The following is a 24,520-nucleotide window of genomic DNA, read 5'->3' on the forward strand; positions in this document are numbered from 1 at the left end:
TATTTTCTTTGTGATTTATTTTAGCAACCATCCATCGGGTCATTTCGTAAACTAGGTGACCTTATATAATTTCGGTGAACTAAGCATTTATATCAAATTTATATTTCTGCGTTAAATATTGTTTTATTAACATTAATGTTTGTTTAATTTGGATGTGTTAAATTTTACACGTGTGCCGTCGCATTCGCTTAGAAATTGACGGGAATAGTTAACTTAGAACTTAGAACTAAAGTTTTTTGTTAAGAGCTAGGCGTGATAAGCTGACCATTAAAGGTAGGCAGAAACTAAAGAATAAAACATAGATTTAGTCTAAGTTGTAGTAATTTAACAATTCAATTTGTCAAGTCAAACAATTTCACAATCTTCTGTAAAGAAATATTAAACAATACAGCTTGGAAAAATGAATATGGCTCTTGATCAAGTTGTAAGTCAATGCGGTTAGAGTAGGGAAGATGAGTGGCCAGCTGCTGCAGGCGTGCTTTGTTTGGGAGAGAGTAAGGACCAAGCAGCCGACGGCAACGCATTGGGTGGGTTATAACCGTAGGTAAGAGATTTAAAAACACTTAAGACAATGCCGATGTTTAGTTACGTCGCGTTCGCCGACGAGCATTTCCGGCGAAGGCGTTTGACGCACCCGGGTGCTGACCGCTATACAAATTGTCTAAGAACTCGTGCAATGTAGCTTCGCTGAAAGACAGAATATATATTAATTATAATATTTCATAATTTCTAAGAAATCGTCCCTTACCTAACCCCACTGACTCCTCCGCCTGGATGATGAACACCCCGATCGTGATGTGGCTGCTGCGATTGCTGGTGTTGTTGTTGCTGCTGCTGTTGTTGTTGTTGTTGAGCACCGCGTACAATGCGATACTGCACCATGTGCGAGTTTGGTTCCAAATGTGACAAAGCTCCTTTTTGGCAGTTGGCCCACTCGGTTATGTCATAGACCTTACCATCCATTAGCGCCAGGTATTTCCACCGCAAGCCCATCATGCTGGATTCGGCCCAAATGTCGCCCTATCGCCAAAAACAAAGAGTAAAAAAGAGTTTGTATACAAAAATCCATTTTAAGATCTCAGTACACACTTACATCTTTGGCGGAATGCCGTATTTTACAGGAGGCGCACTCCCGCGCCGCATAATGAGGGCGTTCGGTTAGCTTGCGAGGATGACGCTGGGCACAGGTGCTACACCTATTTGGGGAGGCGAACATAAGGGTCAGTGCTTCTCAAAGCCTGAACTCTTGGGTCATACGCACCTTATGGTATTGGCTGCTTCAGCCATTTTGGTTTGCAGTTGGGAAAGTAGATCATGCAACTCCGTCCACGCTTTCTCAGCGTGCAGTGTCTCGGCGATGCTTTGGTCATAAATGAGACGATTCTCCTAAAATTGAAAACAATGTAAGTCAGGCACCCAATATTTGAGATTAAAATTCCTTACCGGTTCTCCGATTAACTCAAAGGCGCGCTGAAGCACCTTAAAAGCCTCCTCAGCACCGGCCTGTTTGTTTTTGTCGGGATGTACGAGCACGGCAATCTTTTTGTAATGCTTACGGATCTGTTCCTGCGAGCTGTCTGGTGGGACACCAAGTATGCTGAAATAAATATACACTTGTTGGACGACAAGCCATTGAACAATCGCTAAGCAAAGCTCACCTGTATGCATCTTTCCCTTTGCAATTCAGCAGAGAGTACATTGCCTCTTCGCCGGTTTGTGGCAGGCGTCCAGTTTTGAACTGCTCAGATGTGGGTTCAGGAGGTTTGCGTTTATAAAAACGTCTCCACACGGCCCAGCGTGAGTTCTTGGCAAATCGAGCGTCGAATCGACGCCAGTAACTTCGCCACCAAATGCTCGGCTTTCCAGAGTTCTGCTTCAGTTCTTTGTGCAGCTGCCGCGCATAGGTCAATCCAGACACGTAGGCCAGAGTCATCCGCTCGTAGGCCATGCTGAAACCCAGGACAATAATATCGTAGACCAAATAGAACAGCCAAGTTAAAAGTTTCATAGTGTATATCCACCAAGTGTGCAGGATTCGTTTTGCCAACTGGTAGTTGCGGCTGCTGGAAATGCTGTTGGCATGGGTGGGCGAGTTGGACGAGGAATAGGCATTGCTTCGATTGCGCTTCGATGAGTAGGAGTAGCCAGAACTGTTATTCGAGTTAAGATTCGAGGAGGAATACCGCTTGGACGAAGAGGAACTAACATTGTTATTACTGGAGTAATTAAAGGTGCTGCTGTTATTACTGCTGCCCGAATTGCAGCTGGCTCCAGTGTGATTCGAGTGACTTCCATAGGAATTGGGTTTGTTATTGCCTGATTTGCGTGATGAGTTGCTAACATTGGTGGTCGATGTCAAATTGCTGTGATTTTGCAAGCTGATGTTAGAGGGGGCCGACGCGCAAGTTGTTTTCTGCTCTGTAGACTTGATGTTACTGCTGAAGCTCTTCGGCTGCAGTGGCCGCTTCTTGTCCTGATTTATAGGCTTGCTTGATTTGATCTGCGTCTGTAGCGAGGTCGGTTGGAGGGGCTGAGACTGTTGCACCTTGAGCGCTGCAGCCTGGTTGGCCGGACCTCGCTTCTTACCTCGACTGGCGTGCGCATGTCCAACACTGGCCGCCGCCGAACCCATCTCCTTGGAGTCGTGCATAGGCGAACGCTTCGCCATGCGCATCTCGCGATTTCCATTTCCATCCTCCTTGCCCTGACGCCGCTGCGGTTGTGTACTGTAGTCCACTGCGTTGCCTGCTCGCATCTCTCCCCCAGTGGCGCTCGATTTTGTGCCCTTGCTGAGCACATCGGAGTACGACATGGGCATGGGTTTTACCTCGGCCACGATGCGCTTCTTGCCCTCGGTATGACCAGGCACAACAACGCTCGACTTGTTGATGGCAGTTGGTGAGACGGTGGCAGTGGCCAAAGTTATTTTGTGGGCCTTTGCAGGTTTGGAGGCCACTGGCAGTGGGCTGACGGATTGCGACAGAGGCTCCGGCGTCTGCTGCTGGACCTGCTTTGATATCTGTGCCTGGGTTGTCTGTGGTTCAGCCTGGTGGTTTTCATTCTCGTTAGCCTCATCCCCGAATTGTATGTAGCTACCGCCAGTTAGGTTGGGTGACCAGTTATTAACCAGGTTGTTGATAAGCAAATTAGCACTGCTCGGCGAATGAATGATTTGGGGGGCAGTATGAGTTTGAGTCTGCGTCTGCTGAGGCTGGCGCTGCTGGGCTTCTTGTTGCTGGGTCTGCGGCAAGGTCAGAGGATTCGTAGCAAACAGTTCATAGAGCGGAGTCGGGTGCGGCGTAGTCGGCGAAGCGGTCTGGTGCTGCTGCAGCTGATGGTGGTTAAGCGGGGCCATGTTGATATGCGTGAAGAGCTGAGCGCTGGCCTCGTTGACTGGGTTCTCCGGGCAGTGGTATACCTTGAGGAAGTTTCCGTGTCCCACAGGCAGTACCGAGTAGGTCTCCGGCTGGCCTGGCTGCCCGGAGTAGGTCAGGTTGTACAGGTACTCGTTGTACAAGTGCGGCTGCGGCTGCTGCTGCTGAAGATGGGGCGGAAACGGGGGTGCGGCCAGATGTGACGGCGGATGTGGCCACATCATGGGCCCAGATGCCTGGCCGTGCTGCTGCTGGTGGATCAGGTAGTTTTGGTTTTGGTGCTGATGCTGCTGGTGGGCCCGGAAGTTGGCCACTTCCTCCGTGTGGGGAAGGACGCGAAAGGGGGCGGGTTCGGCCGCGCCGCCCCCCAGCTCGTCGTCCTGACGTGTCGCCATGTTCCTCGATGGAGCCTGTGCTTTTTGCGCACCAGCTCCGCTCTCCTATTGGAATTTCATGCGCGCCTCATGTGTCCACCGTCTGTAAATCAGCCGCGAATCTGCTGCGATCCCAGCGAGAATACGGTTCTCAGTGGGCTGGCTCGGGCCCAATTTTCACGCCAAACTCCCAATAAAACCCGAAGCGTGCGTGTGTAAGTATTTTTTATCTTCTTATTGCAAACGTCAAATTTTGCAAGAAGAAGAGGTCCATTACATTACAACCATAATTGCGAACACCCGTGAATGTCATTCGCGAATCGCAATCATAAACAAATTATCGATAAGGGTTTACGGAGCCGAATATTTATACAAAGTACTCTTTAAAGGTAATGGAATTAATAATTTTCAATTTGCTAACAATCGCGAACAAACCAATATCCTGCGTTTTTTATTGCAACAAGTCTGCACATCAAGCCGATATATCGATCAATTTATCGATAGGACCCGGAGACTGTTAGTATTTTTGTAAAGCTAGTATTTTTTAAATATTAAACCTTGCAGAATGGTTTTAATTATTAAAAAGTCAAAACATGACATCGAGCCGACCCCTGGTGACCGTGGTACGAGCGGGACGCCATAGCTTCGCGGAGGGAATGCACTTGCAGCAACGCCTGGCGAAGTCTACCCAGATTCTGGACCCACCCTCGGAGTTCCGAAACTACCTGGTGCTGCAGGAGCACGATCCCGTCTACACAGTCGGCCTGAGGACAAAGGACTACACGGAGGAGGATGAGCATAGACTCCGCCGGCTGGGAGCCGACTTCCAGCGCACGGATCGCGGCGGCTTGATCACGTTCCACGGCCCCGGCCAGTTGGTGGCCTACCCCATTTTGCACCTGCGCCAGTTCAAGGCGAGCATGCGCTGGTACGTGGCCACGCTAGAGCGGACGGTCATCGAAGCCTGCCGCCAGCTGGGGATTCCCAATGCCATTACAACCAAGGACACCGGCATCTGGGTGGGCAACCAAAAGATCTGCGCAATCGGTGTTCACGGCTCCCGTTACGTCACCACGCACGGCATTGGCCTCAATTGCTGCACGGACCTTCGATGGTTCGAGCATATTGTGCCCTGCGGAATTGAGGGCAAGGGTGTGACCTCGCTCAGCCAGGAGCTGGACAGACATGTCCCCGTCCAGGAGGCCAGCGGCGCACTCCTGAGCAGCTTTGCCAATGTGTTTGAATGCCGCCTGCAGGATCAGGCCGAAGGCAAAGTTACAAAAAGTGCAGAAGTAAAATAACTACTATAATGCTACGTATTTTGTACATAAAACAAAGTTAAGCTATTTGAATTATGGATCGATTTTTCTGATCTGATGCACTCAGGGTATTCCCTAAACTATTAATTAGTTGAATTTTATCAGCAGTTCTACACAAACTTCGTTTCCAAAAATTTCAGCAATTTATCAACAAGGAAACTGTTAACAGCCTTTAGGATGATAGGATTAACAGAGTTATTTGACATGGAAGTTACCAAATTGTAAAATTTGTTTATGCTTTGTAATACGTATGTAGGTATACCCGATACTTGTAAAGTAAAAAGGTTTATTGCCTATTGACTACTTCACATCTCCTTTTATACTCAAATAACTACTACTAACTAGTTATCAAACCAAGCACCTGCAAGACAGATGGTTAAATGACTTTTAGTCTATGAAAACAGCCAAAATTACACTTATAAACATGATTTAAGTCGGCCTTAGAAACCAACGTTTCGCCCTTATTTTTACAAAATCACCATAAAATGGAGACCAAATGCGATTCGAGCTTGGTTTAAAAAAAATGGTCTAAAAAATCTCATGGATCTTTGGGTACTTTACGAACTTATTGGGATTTGTAAATTATATCTTAAGTCGCCGCCAGTCAACAGGTCGGAAACCATGAATATATTCAAAATAAAATTAACCCTAAAATTTATAAAACCGCCATTACAATTTAATTTTGTAATTAAGTTTCAGAAATTTCTCTGAAATATTCTGAGTGTACGCCTTATAGTTTCTAAACAACTACCGCTACAGATATGTATGTGCTATGTATACATATGTCGCTGAAAATGTAATGCAAAATGATAATCACGCGGCCTTTGCTTAAATTTTCCAAGTACAATAGTTTTAAATTATAACTAATACAATAGTTATAAAATTATTTCAACCTCTTTTTACTCGATGGCCCGCGGTTTCATAAGAACTTAGGACCAAAAGTTTTTCCGCGAAAAAAGTCGCCTATTCTTCTATTTTAAGTTTTATGCTATAAAAAACATTTGTGCTTTCCTAACTAAAAATGGTAATTGCTTTTATAGAAGGCTAGTCCCCAAAACAGAGAATAAAATATACGTGATGGGCAGTGATTCTTTAATAACATACGTGACCACGGATGACTAACATAAAATTTTGTAATGTTAATCTTAGTAAACCGAGAGAAAGATTACACTAGCTTACTAAATAATATTTTGAAACTACAGATTGTTAATTCTGCGGATCTATGTATATAGTAGTCGCCTTCACACACTCTGGTGATTAAAATGGTTACCTGAGTAACGCTTATATGATGTCGAGCCACTCGGCTAGTGATCCTAGTCACTTTATAGGGTCAGAAAAACTTTCTTCTACCTGTTACATAAATTTCATCGAATACATTATACCATGTAATCTACGGATATAAATATTTATATTCGTTTCTTTATATTTAATTAATGTCCAAATTATCAGTTAAAACGAGCCTTGTTAAGGCTACATTTTTTAGAACGCCCATTCGAGGGAATCTTTCCTCGCGCTTCCATCTCGACACGGCCCTGTTCCCGCTGCTCAGCCTTTCGCATTCGACGGTCCTTGCGTGACTCCAGATCGTTGTTAAAGTATCGATCCCTAAAGTCCTGTGAGAGCGTGGACATCTGTGTTGCGCTTGCCAACGACCGGTCTGGCGAACTGTACTCGGAACATTTTTCGTAGGTAAGCAAGCGTCGTGCAGTGTTCCCAGTTAATGGCTGCTCTGAGTTGGCCAACAGATTCAAATACTGATGGTGTGGGAGCATCTTGGGGTCGTAGTCCTCGCGGTGGAAAGGCAGCCAACACACAAGGCGACCACCCAGTCTTAAGTGCCTTGCAGCAAACTCCAGCAAGTCTCCGTAAAGACTCTGCAAGGAGTAGTGCGACGTTGACGGATAATGCACCATGTCCTCTCTTCTAGTGTTGTCCTTGGAGCTGTTCTTCGTCTCCACCTTTTCTGTGGCCTCGCGTATTCCGTAAGGAGCTTAAAAGAATAGGGGTCCATTTATACACATTTTAAAGGGCGGTAAAATGTTGGCTTACGATCTGTTATGATGCTGTCAAAAGAGAGGCGAGGATGCCACAATCGGTTGGAGAAGTCCGCAACCACCACGTCTACGTAGCGATCCGCGCAACCGTACTGTTTTAGGTTGGCCCGGATGCTCTCGTCCTTCTCGCGCACCTTCTGAGTAATGCGGCTAGGTCGGCAGCGAGCATGCACCATCATGTAGTCTATATCGGCTCCTAGCACATAGCCGCCCCACTTTGCCGCGCTTACCAAAAGCGAGCCCGTGCCAACAAAGGGGTCGAATACAAGGTCACCCTCGCGCACCATTGCCTGGTTGGCCATCAGCAGGCTCAGCTGGGCGTCCATGCTCGTGTTCCCGATGAACTTCCGCTGCTTTAACGACAGGTCTTTGATAAGATGCCTCTGACCAGAGGCCAACAGTCGGCCAAATAGAATGTCCTTAGGTTCGGGCGGCACATCTGTGGGATCCAGGCCCCAAAATTCGATGTACCACCACTCAACCTGGGGATTCTTCAGGTTGACCGGTCCTTCTATCGGTAAATAATCCATAGTCTCGATTTTCGCGACTTTTTCCCGCTGGCTGAAGTGCTTGTTGTAAGTCTCCACCACGATCTTGAAGCTGGTATCTGGTCGGAAATATCCTGCCAGCGCGTGTCGATTTGTGTCTACGTGATTCCGAAGCGTCTCGTGAAATTCGGTTAAGTTGTTGGCGTGGGCGTAGAGCTCGAAAATCGCACGTAGCAAAACAGATCGGGAAGCGTATTTCAGGGCAGCTTCCTTGTCTTGGAACTCGACCAACCAAAAGGGTTTCTACAAAATAAAAATGCGTAAACATGGTTTATTTACAGTGTGTTGGTTTCTTATTATACCCGTTACGCGTAGAGTAAAACAGTATGTAACAGGTAGAAGGATGCGTTTCCGACCTTATAAAGAAAATAAATACATTCTTGATCAGGATGACTAGCCGAGTTGATGTAGTCATGTCCGGCTGTCCGTATGAACGCTGAAATCTAGGATCTACTTCCGAAAGATTCACACGGAATCGAATTTCCCAAATCTGTTGCCAGATTCATTTCGGAAAGTACTGCACGGACTCGAATTTCCCTCTCTTGTTATTCTGTTAGCTTCCGAAATATTTACACGGAAACTCATTATTTTATAGTTGCACCTCAAAAGCTGGTAAATGCTAGACTTTTCAAAATTTGTACCCGTTCTTATCCGCTTGCATTTGTTGAGATGAGTCTGACGTTCTCTATTATGTTTGTGGTACTTTGGTAAGAAAGATTGTTGATTCGAGATATCTTAAAAAATGGTTTTGGTTAAAATACAACTTAGTTTAATGAAATATGAACGCCTTTTAACGAAGTGAGGGGTCGTGACAATCGCACCCCAACATAAATACAAAAGTTCTGATATTAAATTGTGTGACAAATAAAAACACTTTCTAAAATGTTTTTATTCGGTTAGCTATTTATAGCTGTTTTCCTCTAAACTAGCCGATTTTTCCAAAAGTGTTAAGAAAAGTATCTTAAATTGACCTGTTTAACACCATATAAATATTACCAAGATCTTAAAATTCATAATTTTAATTTTTACACCTTTATGGCTTCTCCTTCCCATTTGTGTGTCACTTATTAATATCGAATTGTCGCAGCAAATTTGCATTTAATTGTGTATAGTAGTAGCTTTCGGACGGTAACTTTAAAATAGTACATGTCTCTGTTTATTTTGGATTTTTTATCGAGTTTTTACGATATTAACAGACGCCTTATAGTCACTAAATTGTTGAAAAATTTAAAATTTTCAAAGGTTGCTGAGTTGTAGCTTACAATGTACTATACACAATGTAGTCTACACATATATCAAATAAAAACACCTCTTAACGAGGTAACGAGGTATTCCCATTCTGCCCGCTTCAGCAAAATATTTAATTTTCTCTCTATTCTATTGCAGCGTGCCGAATTAGACAATTTTGGAAAGTGTATTTATTTAGTCGAATGATGTCGAATTTTTCGTCACATAATTTGATATCAGAACTTTTGTAAGTTGAGGTGCGATCGTCACGACCCCTTACATTGTTAAGGGGTGTTTTTATTATCCCCGTTATTCGTAGAGTTAAAGGGTAAAGGAAGCGTTTCCGACCCTATAAATTCTTGTTCAGGAGCACTAGCCGAGTCGATCTAGCCGTCCATATGAACGCTGAGATCTCGGAAACTATAAATGCTAGTTTGGACTTGGCATGCAGATTCTTGAAGTTCTGGGACAATGCAAGTTTATTTTAGATGGGTGCCACGCTTACTCTAACGCCCATAGACCCCATATTTTTAAGGATTTTGTAAAAGAGTAAATGCCATTTTTTTGTATTATAAAAATCTATCTTAATCCCAAAAAGTGTCGAAATCGGATCATCCATTTAAAATTAAATCGGAAACGCTTCCTTCTACCTGCTACGTACTTTCAAACGAATGTAATGCATATAATCCTTTACTTAACGAGTAACGGGCATTAAAATAACGAAGCTATAGTTACTTTCCTAGTTATAATTAATTACATAATTTAAAATATTTTCTCTCATTATCTTTCCGATTGATTCTATGGGAGCTATGGGATATAGTTGTCCGTTCCGGCTTTTTCCGACTTATATACAACCTACAATTGAAAAAGACTTTTGTGACAGTTTCATCCCAACAGCTTTAAAACCGAGACTAGTTTTCGTAGAATTGGACAGACGGACATGGCTAGATCGACTTGTCCAGTGTCAATAATATGCATACATATGTATATACTTAATGGAGTCGGAAACGTCTGCAAGAGTTTAAAAAGTCAACCCTAATGTATACATAAATAAATATGTACACTTTATGTGGTCGGAAATGTCTCTCATTGGCTTTTCAAAGTGAAAGAACGGGATTCTTGTTTATAATGAATTAAATTTTAAAATGTTAGTCTAGAATTTCAAATTTACCAAGGACTGTTCAGTGAGCCTCCGGACCTGGAGTCCGAACATTTTAACAAGCGAGTCGAACTCCTGAACTCGAAAGTCGACATGCTCCTGGGCGAACCACAAGATGTATTTTCTATAGCTGGTCATTTAAATTTTAGTTTTTTGGGTGGATTCACATCCGAGTTCTCCGCGTGTTTTTGTTTACATCGGGGAAGGGTTGTCGTGCGGCCGGCTCAAAATGGTAAACTATCGAGTGCCGATATACACTATCGATAATATCGGCTGCGTGCAACCATGCGAGCCGTCAACTCGGCCATTTTGCATAAATCCCGCAGGCCACACGTAGGCGAGCCGAAGATTTTAACAATTTTCAGCAGATTCAGGTCCCAAAACCGTCTGGACCTGTTAACAAAATCAATTTCAAGTGCCGCCGCAAGTAATTCAAGCAATTGAAGATGGCTCGCTACACGCAACGCCCGGAAAATGCTCTGAAAAGAGCCAATGGTGAGTGTGCTGAAAATTTTCCATGCGGTGACCGAAGAGAAAAGCCGTGGCCCCGCAACTGCGCTCTCTTAATACGACGCGTCTCTTTTTCGCCGCAGAGTTCATCGAGGTGGGCAAGCCGCTGAGGGCGCTGGACACTCTGCAGGAAGTGTTCCGGAACAAGCGATGGAACTATGCCTACTCGGAGACGGTCATCGAGCCGCTCATGTTCAAGTACCTGTACCTGTGCGTGGAACTCAAGAAGTCGCACATCGCCAAGGAGGGACTCTTCCAGTACCGGAACATGTTCCAATTGGTAAACGTGAACTCGCTGGAGAACGTTATCCGCGGCTACCTAAAGATGGCAGAGGAGCACACGGAGGCCGCTCAGGCGCAGTCCTCAGCGGCCGTGGCCGTCCTGGAGCTGGATGACTTGGACAATATTGCCACGCCCGAGAGCATCCTGATGAGTGCCGTGTGCGGCGAGGACGCCCAGGACCGCTCCGACCGCACCATTCTGCTGCCGTGGGTCAAGTTTCTTTGGGAGTCCTACTGCCAGTGCTTGGAATTGCTCCGCGTGAATACCCACTGCGAGGCGCTGTACCACGACATCGCCCGGATGGCCTTCCAGTTCTGTCTCAAGTACAACCGCAAAAGCGAGTTCCGGCGCCTGTGCGACAAGCTGCGCAAGCACTTGGAGGACATCTGCAAGAGCAGCAACCAGACCACTGGTGTCTCGATCAACAAGGTGGAGACGCAGCAGCTTTGCCTGGACACCAGGCTATACCTGCTCGACTCTGCCATCCAGATGGAGCTGTGGCAGGAGGCCTACAAGGCTATCGAGGATATCCACGGTCTGATGGCCCTGTCCAAGAAGACGCCCGTGCCCAAGACCATGGCAAACTACTACCAGAAGTTGGCCATGGTCTTCAGCAAGGCGGGAAACCAGCTCTTCCACGCTGCAGCCCTGCTGAAGCTCTTTCAGCTGACGCGTGAGCTGAAGAAGAACCTGACCAAGGACGATTTGCAGCGCATGGCTGCCCATGTCCTTCTGGCTACCCTTTCTATTCCGCTGCCCTCGGCCCATCCAGAATTCGACAGGTTCATCGAGGCGGACAAGAGCCCTCTGGAAAAGGCACAGAAACTGGCCGTGCTCCTGGGTCTTCCCCAGCCGCCCACCCGAGTTTCGCTTATTCGCGAAGTGGTATGTATAGCAAATCTTCAAAATGACTAGTTACTAATCCAAGCAAATTTAAGGTACGCTTAAATGTTCCCCAACTCGTATCGGAGGACTTCCGCAATCTGTATAACTGGCTGGAGGTTGATTTTAACCCACTAAACCTGTGCAAGCGCATTCAGTCTATTGTGGACGTCATTGAGGGCGGTCCCGAGAACACTCTACTCACTCCCTACATCCAGTCCCTGAAGGACGTCACCATCATGCGTTTGATTCGTCAGATCTCTCAGGTCTATGAAAGCATCCAGTTTCAGCGTCTGTTGCAGCTGGCCAGCTTCTGCAACATTTTTGAGTTAGAAAAGCTATTGGTCGAGTCGGTGCGACACAACGACATGCAGATCCGCATCGACCACCAGAAGAACAGCATCTACTTCGGCACTGATCTGACCGAAAGCCAGCGCGAGTACCGACCCGACGGGCCTGCACTGCAGTCCATGCCGTCGGAACAGATCCGTTCCCAGTTGGTTAACATGTCTACCGTGCTGACCAGGGCCGTTTCCATTGTCTATCCAAACCGTGAACGGGACCAGCGGGCCAAGCTCCGCACCCAGATGGTGCACCACTACCACGAGATCAAGGATCGCGAGCATCAGCGAATCCTTCAGCGCCAAAAGATCATCGAGGACCGAAAGGAGTACATCGAGAAGCAGAACAATGCACGCGAGGAAGAGGAGGCCAGGCGCCAGGAGGAAGAATCGCGCAAGGCAAAACTGGCCGAGCAGAAGCGCCTCGAGCAGGAGCAGGAAGAGCGGGAGCGTAAGCGCCATCAAAACGAGATCCAAGCCATTCGGGAGAAGAGTCTGAAGGAAAAGGTGCAGCAAATCTCGCAAACGGCCCACGGAAAGAAGATGCTCTCCAAGCTGGACGAGGAAGGCATCAAGAAGTTGGACGCCGAGCAGATCGCTAAGCGGGAGAGCGAGGAATTGCAGCGCGAGGCCAAGGAACTGCAATCAAAGCTCAAATCGCAGGAGAAGAAAATCGACTACTTTGAGCGTGCCAAACGCCTGGAGGAGATTCCGCTTTTTGAAAAATACTTGGCCGATAAGCAGGTTAAGGACAAGGAGTTCTGGGAGGCCACCGAGAAGACGCGCATTGAGAATGCCATCGCCGAACGGAAGGACGCTGTCAGCCAGCAGGAGCGTCTCAAACGCATGTATCCCGACCGGGATGAATTCCTCGAGGCGCTTAAGAAGGAACGTGCTTCTCTCTACGTTGAAAAGCTCAAGAAGTTCGAGATTGCCCTGGAGGCGGAGCGCAAAAAACGCTTGGCTGACCGCATTGTTCGACGCCGAGAGGAGCGCCGCCAGGCTTTCATTCGCGAAAAGGAGGAGGAGCGTCTCCGAAAAGAGGAGGAGATTCGCTTGGCTCAGGCTGCCGAGGAACGCGCCGCAGCAGAGGCCCGCCGTTTAGAGCGTGAGGCCGAGGACGAGAAGCGGCGCGCACAATACGAAAAGCAGCGTGCCAAGGAGGAGGAGGCCGAGCGCAAAATCAAGGAAGACCGTGAGCGTCTAGCCCGGGAGGTGGTCGTGGAGCGCGAACGCACCGAGAAGGAACGCGACACCTGGCGTCCCCGTGGAAGTGACCGTCCAACTGCCTCTGCCGGCGGTGCCGGGGAGTGGCGTCGAGCTGCTCCTGCGGCCAGCGATCGCAACGACCGTGGTGGGGAACGTATCGAGAGGGGAGGTGAACGTACAGAGCGTGGAGGCGATCGTATTGAGCGTGGAGGAGAGCGCATCGAACGTGGAGACCGCGTCGAACGTGGTGGAGACCGCGTCGAACGTGGCGGAGATCGCATGGAACGTGGAGGAGACCGTGACCGCAAGGACAACGAAGGAGCGGACTCCTCGTGGCGTGTACGACGTGAGCCAGATTCCCAGCGTGCTGCTGTCCCCAAAGACAGTGGAGCTCCCCAATCCCGAGACGACAAGTGGCGACGTGGCGGAGAGCGAGAGCGCGACTTCCGCAACGACGGACCTCGCCGGGATAGGGACGATGGACCTCGCCGGGATAGGGACGATGGACCTCGCCGTGACCGTGACGATGGACAGCGCCGGGAACGAGATGATCGAGATGACCGCGGTGGATTCCGTCGCAACGAAGGCCCACGTCGTACTGAAGAGCCTCAGCGCGAGACTGGCGGCAACTGGCGCGACGCACCACGTCAGGGTGATCGGGAAAATCGCCGTACGACTGGCGAAAGGCGCGATCGAGATGTGCGCGACGCACGAGGGGATCTTCGCGGACCTGCTCCTAAAGAAGCAGTCAGTGGCGGCGGAGGCGGCAACTGGCGTACGGCTCCTGGACCTCGCGAGGAAAAACCCGCAGCTAAGCGTGATCAACCCCAAGACAAAGGTGAGTAGTAGGGCATGTCGATTAGTATGGGGCCTAAAAAAGTGACCCACCCTAATGTATGACTTACCACCAGGTTAAGGGGACACATTCATAACATTTTATATTTTTTAGAGAACAAAGCCGCCGATGATGGTGAATGGACCAGTGTCAAGCGTCGTTAAACTGCTCCGGATCTTCGTTTATTGATTCGTTGTTGCCCAGCATTTTCGTATATACGCAACATAATAATCTTTATAAGTTTTCATTTTATCCGATTTGTACTTTATTGGAATAGAGCCTCTTCGGCTCGGTATACTAAATCTATTCAATGCTTGTGCCAGACAGTTAAAAAGGAGTTAGTCAGTGAACCGCTACTCCTTAAAGTACTTTCGAATAAAATAAACACGTTCTAAATTATCAATAGTATTCTTTCCCAAGGGCGCAAATATTTTGTTTTGTAAACCCATTTTATTTACTTTGGACACCAATAAGCGTTAGGGTATAATATAATATTATTATAATCGATATCGACGGGATAGTTTCCAGAAAAATATTTTCAAAATATACCGATTGATTTAAAGTTTCAACAAAATCTTACTGCTGTGTTTCTCTAAGTATTCCCTACTGTTGGATTGCTGAAATGTTAAAAATTCATCATAAATGGTTCCTGTTGAATTTTCAAGCAGCTATGACTTGTTTTTCATTTTTTCGGAAGTAAAAACTTGTTATCTTTATTTATCAGCATAAGTAGGTGATTAATAATATAATTAGAAATATATAAATACTGCCTAAATTGATTTTAAAGTGAATAATGCTTACTGGTGATACAGAAAGTTACAGGTCTGCCATGGCTTTTTAATAAAATAAGGTGAAAACTCTGGTTTTTGAAATTTCTTAAAATGGAGCTTGTATGGATCCGCTGAAAAAGAGCTGAACAAAATTAAACAATTCAACAGTTAAGGAATTTCCATACCCTACCTTTATTTGCCTAAGCCACGGTCAGATAATAAATTAAATATAACGTATTTCTGTAAATAATGTTGGATGTTTGAATAAATAGCTATAAACCACCATCGGTTATAGCTAAATTAATGACCATTCATACTTCTCCAGCCCTTACTCGGTATTTTTGCCAGAACTTGGTGTTAGGATTGTCAGCAGACTCATGACTGGCCACACTGTTTACTCCGCTGCCGCGAAACAAGTCGTTCCACGTGAACATATTTTGGGCAATGTGTGATTCCCGACTCATGAGATAAAGTGTTTGTGGATGCATTGTCGTGAAGTGACGTTGGCCAACCTTGAATAGTGGGTGTCCTTTGAGTGGCGGAGACGCATAAAGGCTGCTGCTGGTTGTCGGCCGAATAAGGCCTGTGCGTGTGAGGGTGCTGCAGACGCGGCGCTGAACATGTGAGGTTAAAACAGACGGCCGCAACAAATACGAAACGATTCGGCTAACGTGGGCCCACATATTAATAACAGAGTGATTCTGTGCTGCGAGCAGTTGCGATTTCAGAAGGTAATGTTGCACGGCGGACCCCTTGAGTTTGCCGATAGCGAGTTGGAACGAGAATCCGCTCTGTATTTCGCCAGTGGCCTCAAAGCAGCTCCCCAAGAAAACAGCTTTCCAAACAAATGTGACAAAATGTGAAAGGTGCTAGTGAAGACGTGCGAGAGGTTTTCGATTCGATTGTTGTTCGTAAAAAATCAAAAGCACATGGCGTGGCGGCGGCATTTACGCACACTCCCATCGCGGGCACACACTTACACGTGGTTGGGGCAACACATGTGCGGGCTGCTTCTTCTTCACGCTGCGGAGTGTGCGCATGTTTGTTATTGTCGGCTTCCCGTGTTTTTGGCTCGAAGTGTATGCTTTAAGTTCGATTAACGTTGTCATAATATAAGGCTGATCCAACGCTAGTTCCCGACCTGTTGATCTGTTGCTGGTAATGTCTTAAGGGTGCTGTTTTAGGGGCTACTGCAGATGCCACGCGGAGTTGCCGTTCCAGCTGTTTTACGGCTACTTTCTAGCCACTTTTAAAGCAAAAAAATTCAAAAATGATAAATACTTTACGAAAACTTTCCCAATTGTCGTTAATTTTGTCATATAATTATATTAATATGTGCTCGCAGATCCAGTTTAAAACGGCCCTAATCGGACGACTCCCATTTGTTATAATCGCATACGAATTTCCCTACTTTTAACGAAATGTTGTGGTCACTTCCTTTTAATTGTAAATGAAACATGCGGTTCAAATAAGCTAGAGTTGGCCAGACAACATACAACCTAACAAATCTTATTTTTATACCCTTGCAGAGGGTATTATGTTTTTAGTCAGAGGTTTGCAACGCATTGAGACAACAATCCTTAAAAATTTAACATGGTGTTACTAACATTGATTACTTCTTATAACTGCAAGGGTATACAAACTTCGGCTTGCCGAAGTTAACTTCCCTGAGCAAGACAACGATTCTTGCTGATTTCGCGACTATTTCATATAGAAGGGTTGTCGAACATTTTTGAAATATCGTATCGATGACATTCGCATTTCGCAAAATTGTGGAGTTTTAGTCAGATGATTATCAGCTGCCAGGAACCTCAAGGCTGTTAACCCTCTAGTGCCCAAATTTTCTTTTCCAAAAAAAAAATTATTTTTGGATTCATTATGTATCAAAAGTGAATGTTTGTTTTAGAAAAACTTTTACTTTTGCATGGATCGAGTTTTATAGGACTATATCCTTGGACCGCCTAGAGGCGGCTTTGGGAAGGTAGGCCAACAAAAAATTAGGTAATCAATTCTTTTGCTTACACGTTTTATTATAAACTACTTAAAGAAAGGCTCCAAAAACAAATAAAACAACAATTAAAACTAAAGTTACTTAAATTCACAAAGCGAAAAACTGACATAAAAAATAAAATGCCAATAAATTTTCGAATTTCTAAATTGGTTGTAGAAAACGAAGTATTGACATCCTTTTGGGCAGCATACAAATTTGTTTGCTGCGTGATATGCTCAATTATAGTATCACTCAAAAAGAATTGAAAACACTTGAATGGCGTATCCAGATTTTTAAGTGCTCCGAGGTCAGGCTCATTAAAGGATATTGCAGATTTATCCATGACTAGGTTCGTTTGGCGCCACAACATCTTTTTGAAAAGCGGTGATTTTGGGTCTATAGCCCAAACAGATCCTACACATTCAGCTATTGTGCTTGCTCAATATTTTGCTCAGCAGGCGCTTTGCGTTTGCGTTTCTGTGCTTGAGGTGAATTGGATGCAATCGAACTTGAGGGTGACAACAATTTTGCAAAAGGAGTAGGACTTCCGCTTGAAGTTACACAAATCTCTCTAGCCAACATAGAATCCGACATATGTATAACTTTCTCAATCGCTTCTTCATCTTCCTCATTGACAGGACGCGCTGCCTCGCAAACATCATCAGTCAAATCTTCCTCCAATTCTTCTTCTCCGTCCGTATCAATGTCAATATCAATGGAATTTAAACATTTTTCAATCTCCACGTCGGAAAGAGCTGATAGCTTATTCACTTGTCGTCGCTCCATGTCTACTGAAGCAATTATTTGTACTTAAATATGTCATAGGTTGTTCCACTTTCAAACTTACCTTATAATTTTTTTTTCCCGAATTGTCCCAAGACCGCCTCTAGACGGGATACCTTATAAAAGCTATAGAAAGCTAACGAAATCTTATTTTTAATGTGGGTTTCGTTTTTTGAGTCCTTGAGACTATCAGCAACACGGTACAATTTTTTTTTCCAGCAACAAACTTTTTATAATATTTTAAAAAAATATTTATATTTTGCACTTAATTTGCAAATAATTATTTCGTCCGAGTAGCACAAATTTTCTGCTTCAAATGACTACAGCAGCTTGCGCAAGCTCTAGTATGTATTCCAAACGCAACGAACTTAGTTTTTGGACTTCCCCGAATTAGAAAAAACGCAAAACCGAGTCAAAAGGAATGAAAAGACTAAAATAACGGTGTTTTTAACCTTACCCGTCTGGAGGCGGTCTTGGGCACTAGAGGGTTAAGAAAAGGTGTTTTTTTTTTTTTTTAATTTCGATGTTTTTAAAAAATATTTTTTTAAATAAATAAAAAGAATAAAAAATACGTAAACAAAAAACTTGTATGATTCATGTTGAAACAAAAACTTTATTTTGAAATCCCGAAATTAACTTTATCCAAGAGATATACTAAGAGATAAGCTTATTCTTAGAGATCCATTAAAAATGGTTTGGTTTTTATTAATATACATCTGCTTATTCACCACATCTATCTTCAAGCCTCGTGTAACGATCCGACAGGATCTATCCAAAGCACCTCAGAGGAAGTCGCTGGTATAAAAAGTATTTGCAGGCAACCTCATTAAGTTTTCAGCAATACATTATTTAAAAATTTTAAATGATGTTTCTCCACCCGTCGTTGAAAGTAGAGTTGTCACGTTTTTCTGTATAAAAATGGCAACCATGGTAACATTTCAGTAACACCATTAAAATTAAAATTATATTATAATGTTTTTTTTAGTTCATTTTACGTATTAATATTAATAAACAGTTACTAATAATGAAAAATAAATGTAACATGTAAATTCGACTAGAATTATTTGGGTTAGTTCCCTCTATTGCTGAAATTTTCTTTTTAGGAAATACTCAACATTTTCTTTAAAACAAGAGAAAAGCTATGGTCGTTGGCTTTGACTAGTTACCCGTTACTCAGCTAAAGGGAGCGCAAGATGAATGGATGCTTGCAGCAAATCGGTTGTTTTTACTAACGCGCCATCTATCATATAGCGCCCCCTAGCGTCTATAGACAAAATTCTTAAACAGAGATGTTTTCTGGGTGTATGGTCTAAAAAGCTTTCTACCTGTTAACTTATTTCCAAAGAAGACAATATATCCGTTTACTCTACGAGTAACGGGTATAATAAACCAAATTAATAACCCATCGGCTTGATTTAGGCTTGTTTGCATTCTTTGGACCTTTTATTTGGTTTCACGGTATTAAGTCTTAAAAATGATTAGATTTGTTTATGTGTTTTGTGCTGCTTCTTTTCTCGCGATGCTCGTGGTTGTGCCAGAATTGTATGCTTATTACGCATCTTCTCCAGAATTTGTTCACGGTTTCTGTCGAGCTCAGCTATCTGTTGTTCCACTTGATCCATCATCTCGGATGGTAGCTGCAAATATGATTGGACATCAACATTCTTTCTCGCAAGTTCAGTAAGCTGAAGGGCCTGCCGAGCATTTGTGCCTGTCAAAATAAAGTAGCCCGTGTTGCCCAAGACCTTTAGTGGTGCTTCGTACCCGGAGCTCGGATTTGTCTCCGAACTCGGCACCATTGGAAGGGCAGCCGGGGTCCAACTTTCTCCTTCGCGGTTCTGATCAGTTTGGATATTTATCCCCGATCCCAGCAAAGGTTCCGTCTTTAAACTCATGAGCTCGTTGACCTTCAACTGAAAATCTGGAGTTCGCTGGGCTCCTTTTTCCTTTAGATGTTGGGGACTTGACACCAGACCGTTTCGCTTGGGAAGGACCGTATGCAAATGAGACTTAATTTGTTTGCAAAATTTGGATACCAATGGGAAGACCGAGTTAGCAGCTGTTCTAATATTAATAGTGTCAGTCGCTTTACTGGCTATCATTGATTCTTGTGAAAGGGACTTGTTATTCTGGTCATACCATGTAGTAGAGGTAGTAAAAACTTGTTCCAAGTTCAAGGCACTTTTTTTGACCTCTGAGAGAAATGATTTTCTATGACTAGATTTTCGAATTTTTTGCAGAGCATCACATGGTTGATCCGTATTCTGTAATTTATCGCCAGCTTGATTCGAAGTCGGTAGTTTTGGCTTGCCATCCTTCTTGTTTCTACCCAAAAACACCTTGGGCATTTCTTCAGCTCTTTTGCTTACCATTAAATCTCTAGTTTGAACAGTTGGGATTGCGTCAGTAGGTTTGTCACCTCCGATACCAGGTTCGTCACATTTATTCACACCCCCCGTTTGTAAGGATCCAGGTCCTTTCTGATGCGCTTCTTCTTCGGCTTTTCGCTTGGACTCTGCAGCTTTGCGCTGACGCCTTGTTATCACTTTTTTTGGCATCTCTCGTTTGGTATCAGATTTAATACGATGTGAGTTTAAAACGTCGATTATCCAACAGGCCTATATGTATTTGATGTTTGGCTTTTAAAAAAGTACATGTGGTTGGATTGATAACGAAAAAACTGCTTTGATTAATTTTGACCTTAAGAACCCCAAATAAAAATGTTTTTTATTTAGTTGCAGTATACGCTGATGTGCTTGTAAGCAGCAATGGATTCCCGAATGCTAAATGTTTTCCAAGAAGATCCCTTTGAGGGAAACTACGCCAAATACGAATCTGATCCGACTTTCTGGTCATCTAACGATGAGTAAGTGTCTGTTACTGACAAAATGATCACAAACTCATGCAATACTCCCAGTTTACAACTGACAGATACACTTAACGGTATTCTGCCCATTGTGCCCACAGATGAGTCCCTCCTCGGCACCAACCGGGAGGAGGATCTGCAAAACAGAAAGAATCTGGTAGGTTTTGTCTTGAAAGGCATTCAAGTGGTCACCAGTTCTATCGATACTTATTCTTTGAACAGCTGATCTACAGTGACTTTGTGGAAAAGGAGCTGGGCGACCAAGATGCAAACGTGCTTAATGCCCAGGTCTACCAGGCCATCACCGACAGTGACGTCGAGGTGGCCTACGAGCAGCAGCGCCAGATAAGCGCTATTGTAGAGTATGACAGAGAAGATGTTGGGGTTGACTGTCTTACAGAAGAGGAGGACGCACAGAGCCAGTGCAGTGCCTCCACATTTCGGACCCGCACTGACAGCTCATCGATTGGTGACTATGAGTCGCATTCCAGCGACTACGAAGACGAATATGATATTGACAACGAGGATCAGGACCAAAGTATGTTCCCCGTCAATGACAAAATCGTCACCCCGCAGAGCGCCAGTGAGCGCAAGGGACGAACGCTGAGTACAAACACAGTTATCTCAGAAGTAGATGCATTCGGACTAAATATCGACGTCAATAACTTTGACTTAGCTGACTTTATTACCAAAGATGATTTTGCCGAAAATCTAAACGCCTGTCGCATAAAAGAGTCTCTGCAAGCACAGGAAACACCTAAACCTAACACTGAGGCAGTAGTAGCCCCAGTTTTATATCCATCCGTGTCAACGACTGTGGTAAAACCAAAAGTTCATTCCGCCAAGGCAAGGGACTCTGATTATGACTCGGACTCAATTATCGACGTTGAAACTGTCGATGTTATCGATGTGGATGAGACTATTTGGGCAACTGGTCAGACAACGGAATCAGTTCCAAATTCCACAGATTTGAGCTATGTGGACAATGTAAGTGCGGACCCTTCCTGGTGTCCCAAGAAGACCTTGCCGATTGTTAAAGAGGTAAGAAGTAAGGCTAAGTTATTAATTAAAAATTATTATTAAAAGTTTCTGTCAAATTTTGCACAGAATAAACCCATGCAACAGGAGACCCATCAACTCGCAGCTCCAACTGTAAGCAAACCGAGACCTGCAAATATTTGCCTAGTGCCCAATAAAAAGCAGTGTGACTTTCTTAAGCGAAAGGTTGGAGGTACCTTCTTGTCCAAGCCATCCAAGATAGCACCTAAAAAAGTAAACGAGGCTTCTAAATTATTAAATATCAAGCAGCCGCCAGCAAACCAAATTCCATGTACAGGTCTAGGTTTGGGTGGAAAAAACCTTTCACTCCTTAAGCAGGAAAGGGACGCCGCAGTGGCAGCGTGTGCGCCAGAAAAATCTTCGGCACAACCAACCTCCGCGATAACCTCGACTGTGACGCTGACGCCAGCCCCAAAGCGAAAGCTAAATCTGGAAGAGTACAAACAGCGTCGATGTGGCGGCGTTGGCAACGTAAAAAGCAAACCGACTCCGGCAAAGCAGGCGAAATTAGAAGTGGCCAGCAAGTTCTCCACTCCTTGCCCTGTTTTAAAGCCTACCCCATCGCCTCAGAAAGCAGCAATAGTGAACATTGTTAACAGCCTGAAGTGCCCCAGTAAAGAACAAACTTCTTTGCCTATGGATCCGATTACAGTAGCCAAGAACAAGGTGTTGCGCATGCTAGAGATGAAACGGGCTCAACAGCTAAAGATAATCGATTCTCGCGTATCAGCAAAGGTGCCACGGGTAACTAAGTTGCCGCCACTTAAGGATATTGTCAAGGACACATATTGTATGGAAACTGAAGATCCCGATCCAGTGATTTGTCCACCCAGCAACAAACTTAACTCGAACTATGAGGAGATTATAATAGTCTCAGTTAGTTGCAATACGGACATAACAATACCGCCTAATCAATTAAGCAAGGCCTCCCCTCGTTCTCTTTTAAAGTCATCAGTTTTGCTGTACAACATATCGAACGGTCAAGATACCACTAAGAACATAAGCAACTCCCTAATAGCTAGCATACAAAGCGAAGTTGTCAGACAAACCAGTAGCACGACCCTCGCGACGATACCGTCCATTGCCACACAAGCTATGAGTTCGACTGACAAAAATGTTCAGCATGGCGAAGACATGGTCATTATGCACTTGCCCAAAGATCGGGTGCGCAAAACTCTTGTAAGCATTGCCACCCAAACTGATCTGCAACCGGAATTCCCACTCTTGTCGCTTCCTCCCACACGAAAGTCTCGAGAACGTACGCGACGTAATTACCGCAAGCGACGACCCCATGGTTCGGGTTCAAATATGTCCAATTCTTCGAGTGGCTCATCCTCGGACTGTAACAGTTCTGTGTCATACAGATCTCGATCGCGATCTGATTCGATTGAGCAGCTGCGTAACTTGGATGCAGCAGCAACATTTTTGGGAGGCAGTACTGGGAACGGCGGTTATTCTTCTCGCAGCACACAGCGCCATCGCAGCTCAGTGAGCTCTTCATCTTACTCAGAGGCAGGCAGGTACGAGCGCAGACAACGTCGCACTAGCTACAACAAACGACGTTCCAAAAACCAAAAGAGGGCCAGCGACTCCTCGTCCTGCTCCGGCTCCGAGAAAAGCGATCGCGAGCGTAGCCGCAGTCCGCACAACAAACTACGCAGCTCGCGTTCCCGCTCGCGTTCAAGGTCTGGCTCGCGCTACCCTAACAATAACTGCCCTAATAACAACAATCGACGCGGATTCACCGATCGTAACGTTTCGCAACCGGCCGTAGAGGAGCGGCGAATCGTCTACGTCGGTCGCATTGAGCAGGAGACCACAAAGGAACTGTTACGTCGAAAATTTTTGCCTTATGGAAGCATTAAACAGATAACAATACATTACAAAGAAAATGGGTAAGAGGGAAAAGCCTGAACAAATATTTTAAACTACAACTAATTATCTTTTATATTAGAATGAAGTACGGGTTTGTCACCTACGAAAGAGCGCAGGACGCATTCACGGCCATCGACACGAGTCCTAGAGACTCGCAAATTAACATGTATGATATAAGCTTTGGAGGAAGACGTGCTTTCTGTCGTGCATCCTACGCTGACTTGGGTAAGTAAAATATTTCAAGCTTCATGATACGGACTTTCCTAATTTGTTCGTTTTAGATAATGCTGGTATCAATAATTACCACTCGTATGTGTTTCCCAAGGAGGCACCAGCACCGAAAGTACAGGAAGACTCTTTCGAAGCCTTATTGCTTAAAGTAAAGGCAAAGTTAAGTGCTGGTAAGCCGGCGGTAGCTACTCCTCCTGTCGAGCCACAACGAGCTCCAGCTTCTGTATCCCAAGAGAACAATCAGATGTGACATTTTGGCAGAAAGCTGCTTAATTTCGTAATTTTAATTTTAATTTTTCTGAGAATATGAAGCACGTTACAACCATTCTTCTACTACTATTCTTGCATAACTGTAGACCAATCCCGAAGTTTCTAGCTGTATAACTGAAAAGCCTGATTATAATTCATAATTTATCGTAACATAGTTGACAGAGCTATGCAAGCAATAAATCTATTGCAATATACATTAGGGTAATTGTATTGACCGAAAATGAAAACTAAAAACAAAACAACAAGAAATTGAAATGAAAATGGAATTGTGATAACCGCGTAATGCATACAAAGTCATTTATTGCATGTAAGTTAGCAGAAGATCCATAGAAATAGATAAATGCACTCAAATAGCTTTGTAAATGAAAATGTATCTAACCACCACATCAATTGAACTGAAAACACAACCAGCCACCCCTGCAACAATAACAAATCAAATGTGTTGAAAATATCAAATATGTAAAAAATTGATGTATTTTGAGAGAGCAAGGAACGCGCATGCAGCATGCGTCTGCCGAGAATTAAACTGTTGATAACTAAACTTTGATATTAGTTTTTAAA

The 24,520-nt window shown here is 44.7% G+C and overlaps 6 protein-coding genes across 7 annotated transcripts; 3 read left to right on the plus strand and 3 right to left on the minus strand.

Moving 5' to 3' along the window:
* On the minus strand, positions 1–4,149 carry LOC119560833. The gene is made up of 6 exons (XM_037874480.1): positions 1,659–4,149; positions 1,444–1,597; positions 1,262–1,386; positions 1,094–1,196; positions 749–1,020; positions 1–687 (listed from the first exon to the last, which is right to left on the minus strand). The coding sequence occupies exons 1-6, from the start codon at positions 3,767–3,769 to the stop codon at positions 582–584; spliced, it is 2,871 nt and encodes a 956-aa protein (XP_037730408.1). The 5' UTR covers positions 3,770–4,149; the 3' UTR covers positions 1–581.
* A 145-nt stretch (positions 4,150–4,294) lies between these two features.
* Positions 4,295–5,730, plus strand: LOC119559759 (putative lipoyltransferase 2, mitochondrial). The gene has a single exon (XM_037872830.1). It carries the CDS (start codon positions 4,342–4,344, stop codon positions 5,047–5,049), a length of 708 nt encoding a protein of 235 aa, XP_037728758.1. The 5' UTR covers positions 4,295–4,341; the 3' UTR covers positions 5,050–5,730.
* Positions 5,731–6,163: 433 nt separating this feature from the next.
* LOC119559758 (tRNA (guanine(10)-N2)-methyltransferase homolog) lies at positions 6,164–10,270 on the minus strand. Its single transcript, XM_037872829.1, has 3 exons — positions 10,068–10,270; positions 7,117–7,912; positions 6,164–7,057 (listed from the first exon to the last, which is right to left on the minus strand). Exons 1-3 carry the CDS (start codon positions 10,191–10,193, stop codon positions 6,513–6,515), a joined length of 1,467 nt encoding a protein of 488 aa, XP_037728757.1. The 5' UTR covers positions 10,194–10,270; the 3' UTR covers positions 6,164–6,512.
* Positions 10,271–10,355: 85 nt separating this feature from the next.
* Positions 10,356–14,518, plus strand: LOC119559757 (eukaryotic translation initiation factor 3 subunit A). Its single transcript, XM_037872827.1, has 4 exons — positions 10,356–10,550; positions 10,649–11,733; positions 11,787–14,118; positions 14,230–14,518. The coding sequence occupies exons 1-4, from the start codon at positions 10,502–10,504 to the stop codon at positions 14,277–14,279; spliced, it is 3,516 nt and encodes a 1,171-aa protein (XP_037728755.1). The 5' UTR covers positions 10,356–10,501; the 3' UTR covers positions 14,280–14,518.
* Positions 14,519–15,265: 747 nt separating this feature from the next.
* On the plus strand, positions 15,266–24,520 carry LOC119560147. 2 transcript variants are annotated; one of them, XM_037873501.1, is made up of 7 exons: positions 15,266–15,616; positions 20,394–20,524; positions 20,576–20,681; positions 20,747–21,565; positions 21,632–23,478; positions 23,538–23,683; positions 23,740–24,520. In XM_037873501.1, exons 2-7 carry the CDS (start codon positions 20,427–20,429, stop codon positions 23,937–23,939), a joined length of 3,216 nt encoding a protein of 1,071 aa, XP_037729429.1. In that variant the 5' UTR covers positions 15,266–15,616; positions 20,394–20,426; the 3' UTR covers positions 23,940–24,520. The 2 variants fall into 2 exon arrangements, with proteins under 2 accessions (XP_037729429.1, XP_037729430.1); XM_037873502.1 differs by having other exon boundaries at positions 20,400–20,524.
* On the minus strand, positions 19,083–20,329 carry LOC119560148. The gene has a single exon (XM_037873503.1). It carries the CDS (start codon positions 20,214–20,216, stop codon positions 19,137–19,139), a length of 1,080 nt encoding a protein of 359 aa, XP_037729431.1. The 5' UTR covers positions 20,217–20,329; the 3' UTR covers positions 19,083–19,136.

This window comes from Drosophila subpulchrella, unplaced genomic scaffold (assembly GCF_014743375.2).
Source record: "Drosophila subpulchrella strain 33 F10 #4 breed RU33 unplaced genomic scaffold, RU_Dsub_v1.1 Primary Assembly Seq354, whole genome shotgun sequence".
Taxonomy (NCBI): domain Eukaryota; kingdom Metazoa; phylum Arthropoda; class Insecta; order Diptera; family Drosophilidae; genus Drosophila; species Drosophila subpulchrella.

What these genes read in the sequence shown, in the direction of transcription:
- LOC119560833 (XM_037874480.1), bottom strand. Translation starts at nt 3,769, where the DNA reads ATGGCGACACGTCAGGACGACGAGCTGGGGGGCGGCGCGGCCGAACCC. An exon ending in GAAGCAGCCAATACCATAAG is followed by an intron (nt 1,197 to 1,261) that starts GTGCGTATGACC and finishes CTCCCCAAATAG; the next exon opens with GTGTAGCACCTGTGCCCAGC. An exon ending in TACGGCATTCCGCCAAAGAT is followed by an intron (nt 1,021 to 1,093) that starts GTAAGTGTGTAC and finishes TTTTGGCGATAG; the next exon opens with GGCGACATTTGGGCCGAATC.
- LOC119559759 (XM_037872830.1), top strand. Translation starts at nt 4,342, where the DNA reads ATGACATCGAGCCGACCCCTGGTGACCGTGGTACGAGCGGGACGCCAT.
- LOC119559758 (XM_037872829.1), bottom strand. Translation starts at nt 10,193, where the DNA reads ATGACCAGCTATAGAAAATACATCTTGTGGTTCGCCCAGGAGCATGTC. An exon ending in GGCTCACTGAACAGTCCTTG is followed by an intron (nt 7,913 to 10,067) that starts GTAAATTTGAAA and finishes TTTATTTTGTAG; the next exon opens with AAACCCTTTTGGTTGGTCGA. An exon ending in TGACAGCATCATAACAGATC is followed by an intron (nt 7,058 to 7,116) that starts GTAAGCCAACAT and finishes TATTCTTTTAAG; the next exon opens with CTCCTTACGGAATACGCGAG.
- LOC119559757 (XM_037872827.1), top strand. Translation starts at nt 10,502, where the DNA reads ATGGCTCGCTACACGCAACGCCCGGAAAATGCTCTGAAAAGAGCCAAT. An exon ending in TGCTCTGAAAAGAGCCAATG is followed by an intron (nt 10,551 to 10,648) that starts GTGAGTGTGCTG and finishes TTTTCGCCGCAG; the next exon opens with AGTTCATCGAGGTGGGCAAG. An exon ending in TTTCGCTTATTCGCGAAGTG is followed by an intron (nt 11,734 to 11,786) that starts GTATGTATAGCA and finishes AGCAAATTTAAG; the next exon opens with GTACGCTTAAATGTTCCCCA.
- LOC119560148 (XM_037873503.1), bottom strand. Translation starts at nt 20,216, where the DNA reads ATGCCAAAAAAAGTGATAACAAGGCGTCAGCGCAAAGCTGCAGAGTCC.
- LOC119560147 (XM_037873501.1), top strand. Translation starts at nt 20,427, where the DNA reads ATGGATTCCCGAATGCTAAATGTTTTCCAAGAAGATCCCTTTGAGGGA. An exon ending in CCTTGCCGATTGTTAAAGAG is followed by an intron (nt 21,566 to 21,631) that starts GTAAGAAGTAAG and finishes AATTTTGCACAG; the next exon opens with AATAAACCCATGCAACAGGA. An exon ending in ATACATTACAAAGAAAATGG is followed by an intron (nt 23,479 to 23,537) that starts GTAAGAGGGAAA and finishes CTTTTATATTAG; the next exon opens with AATGAAGTACGGGTTTGTCA.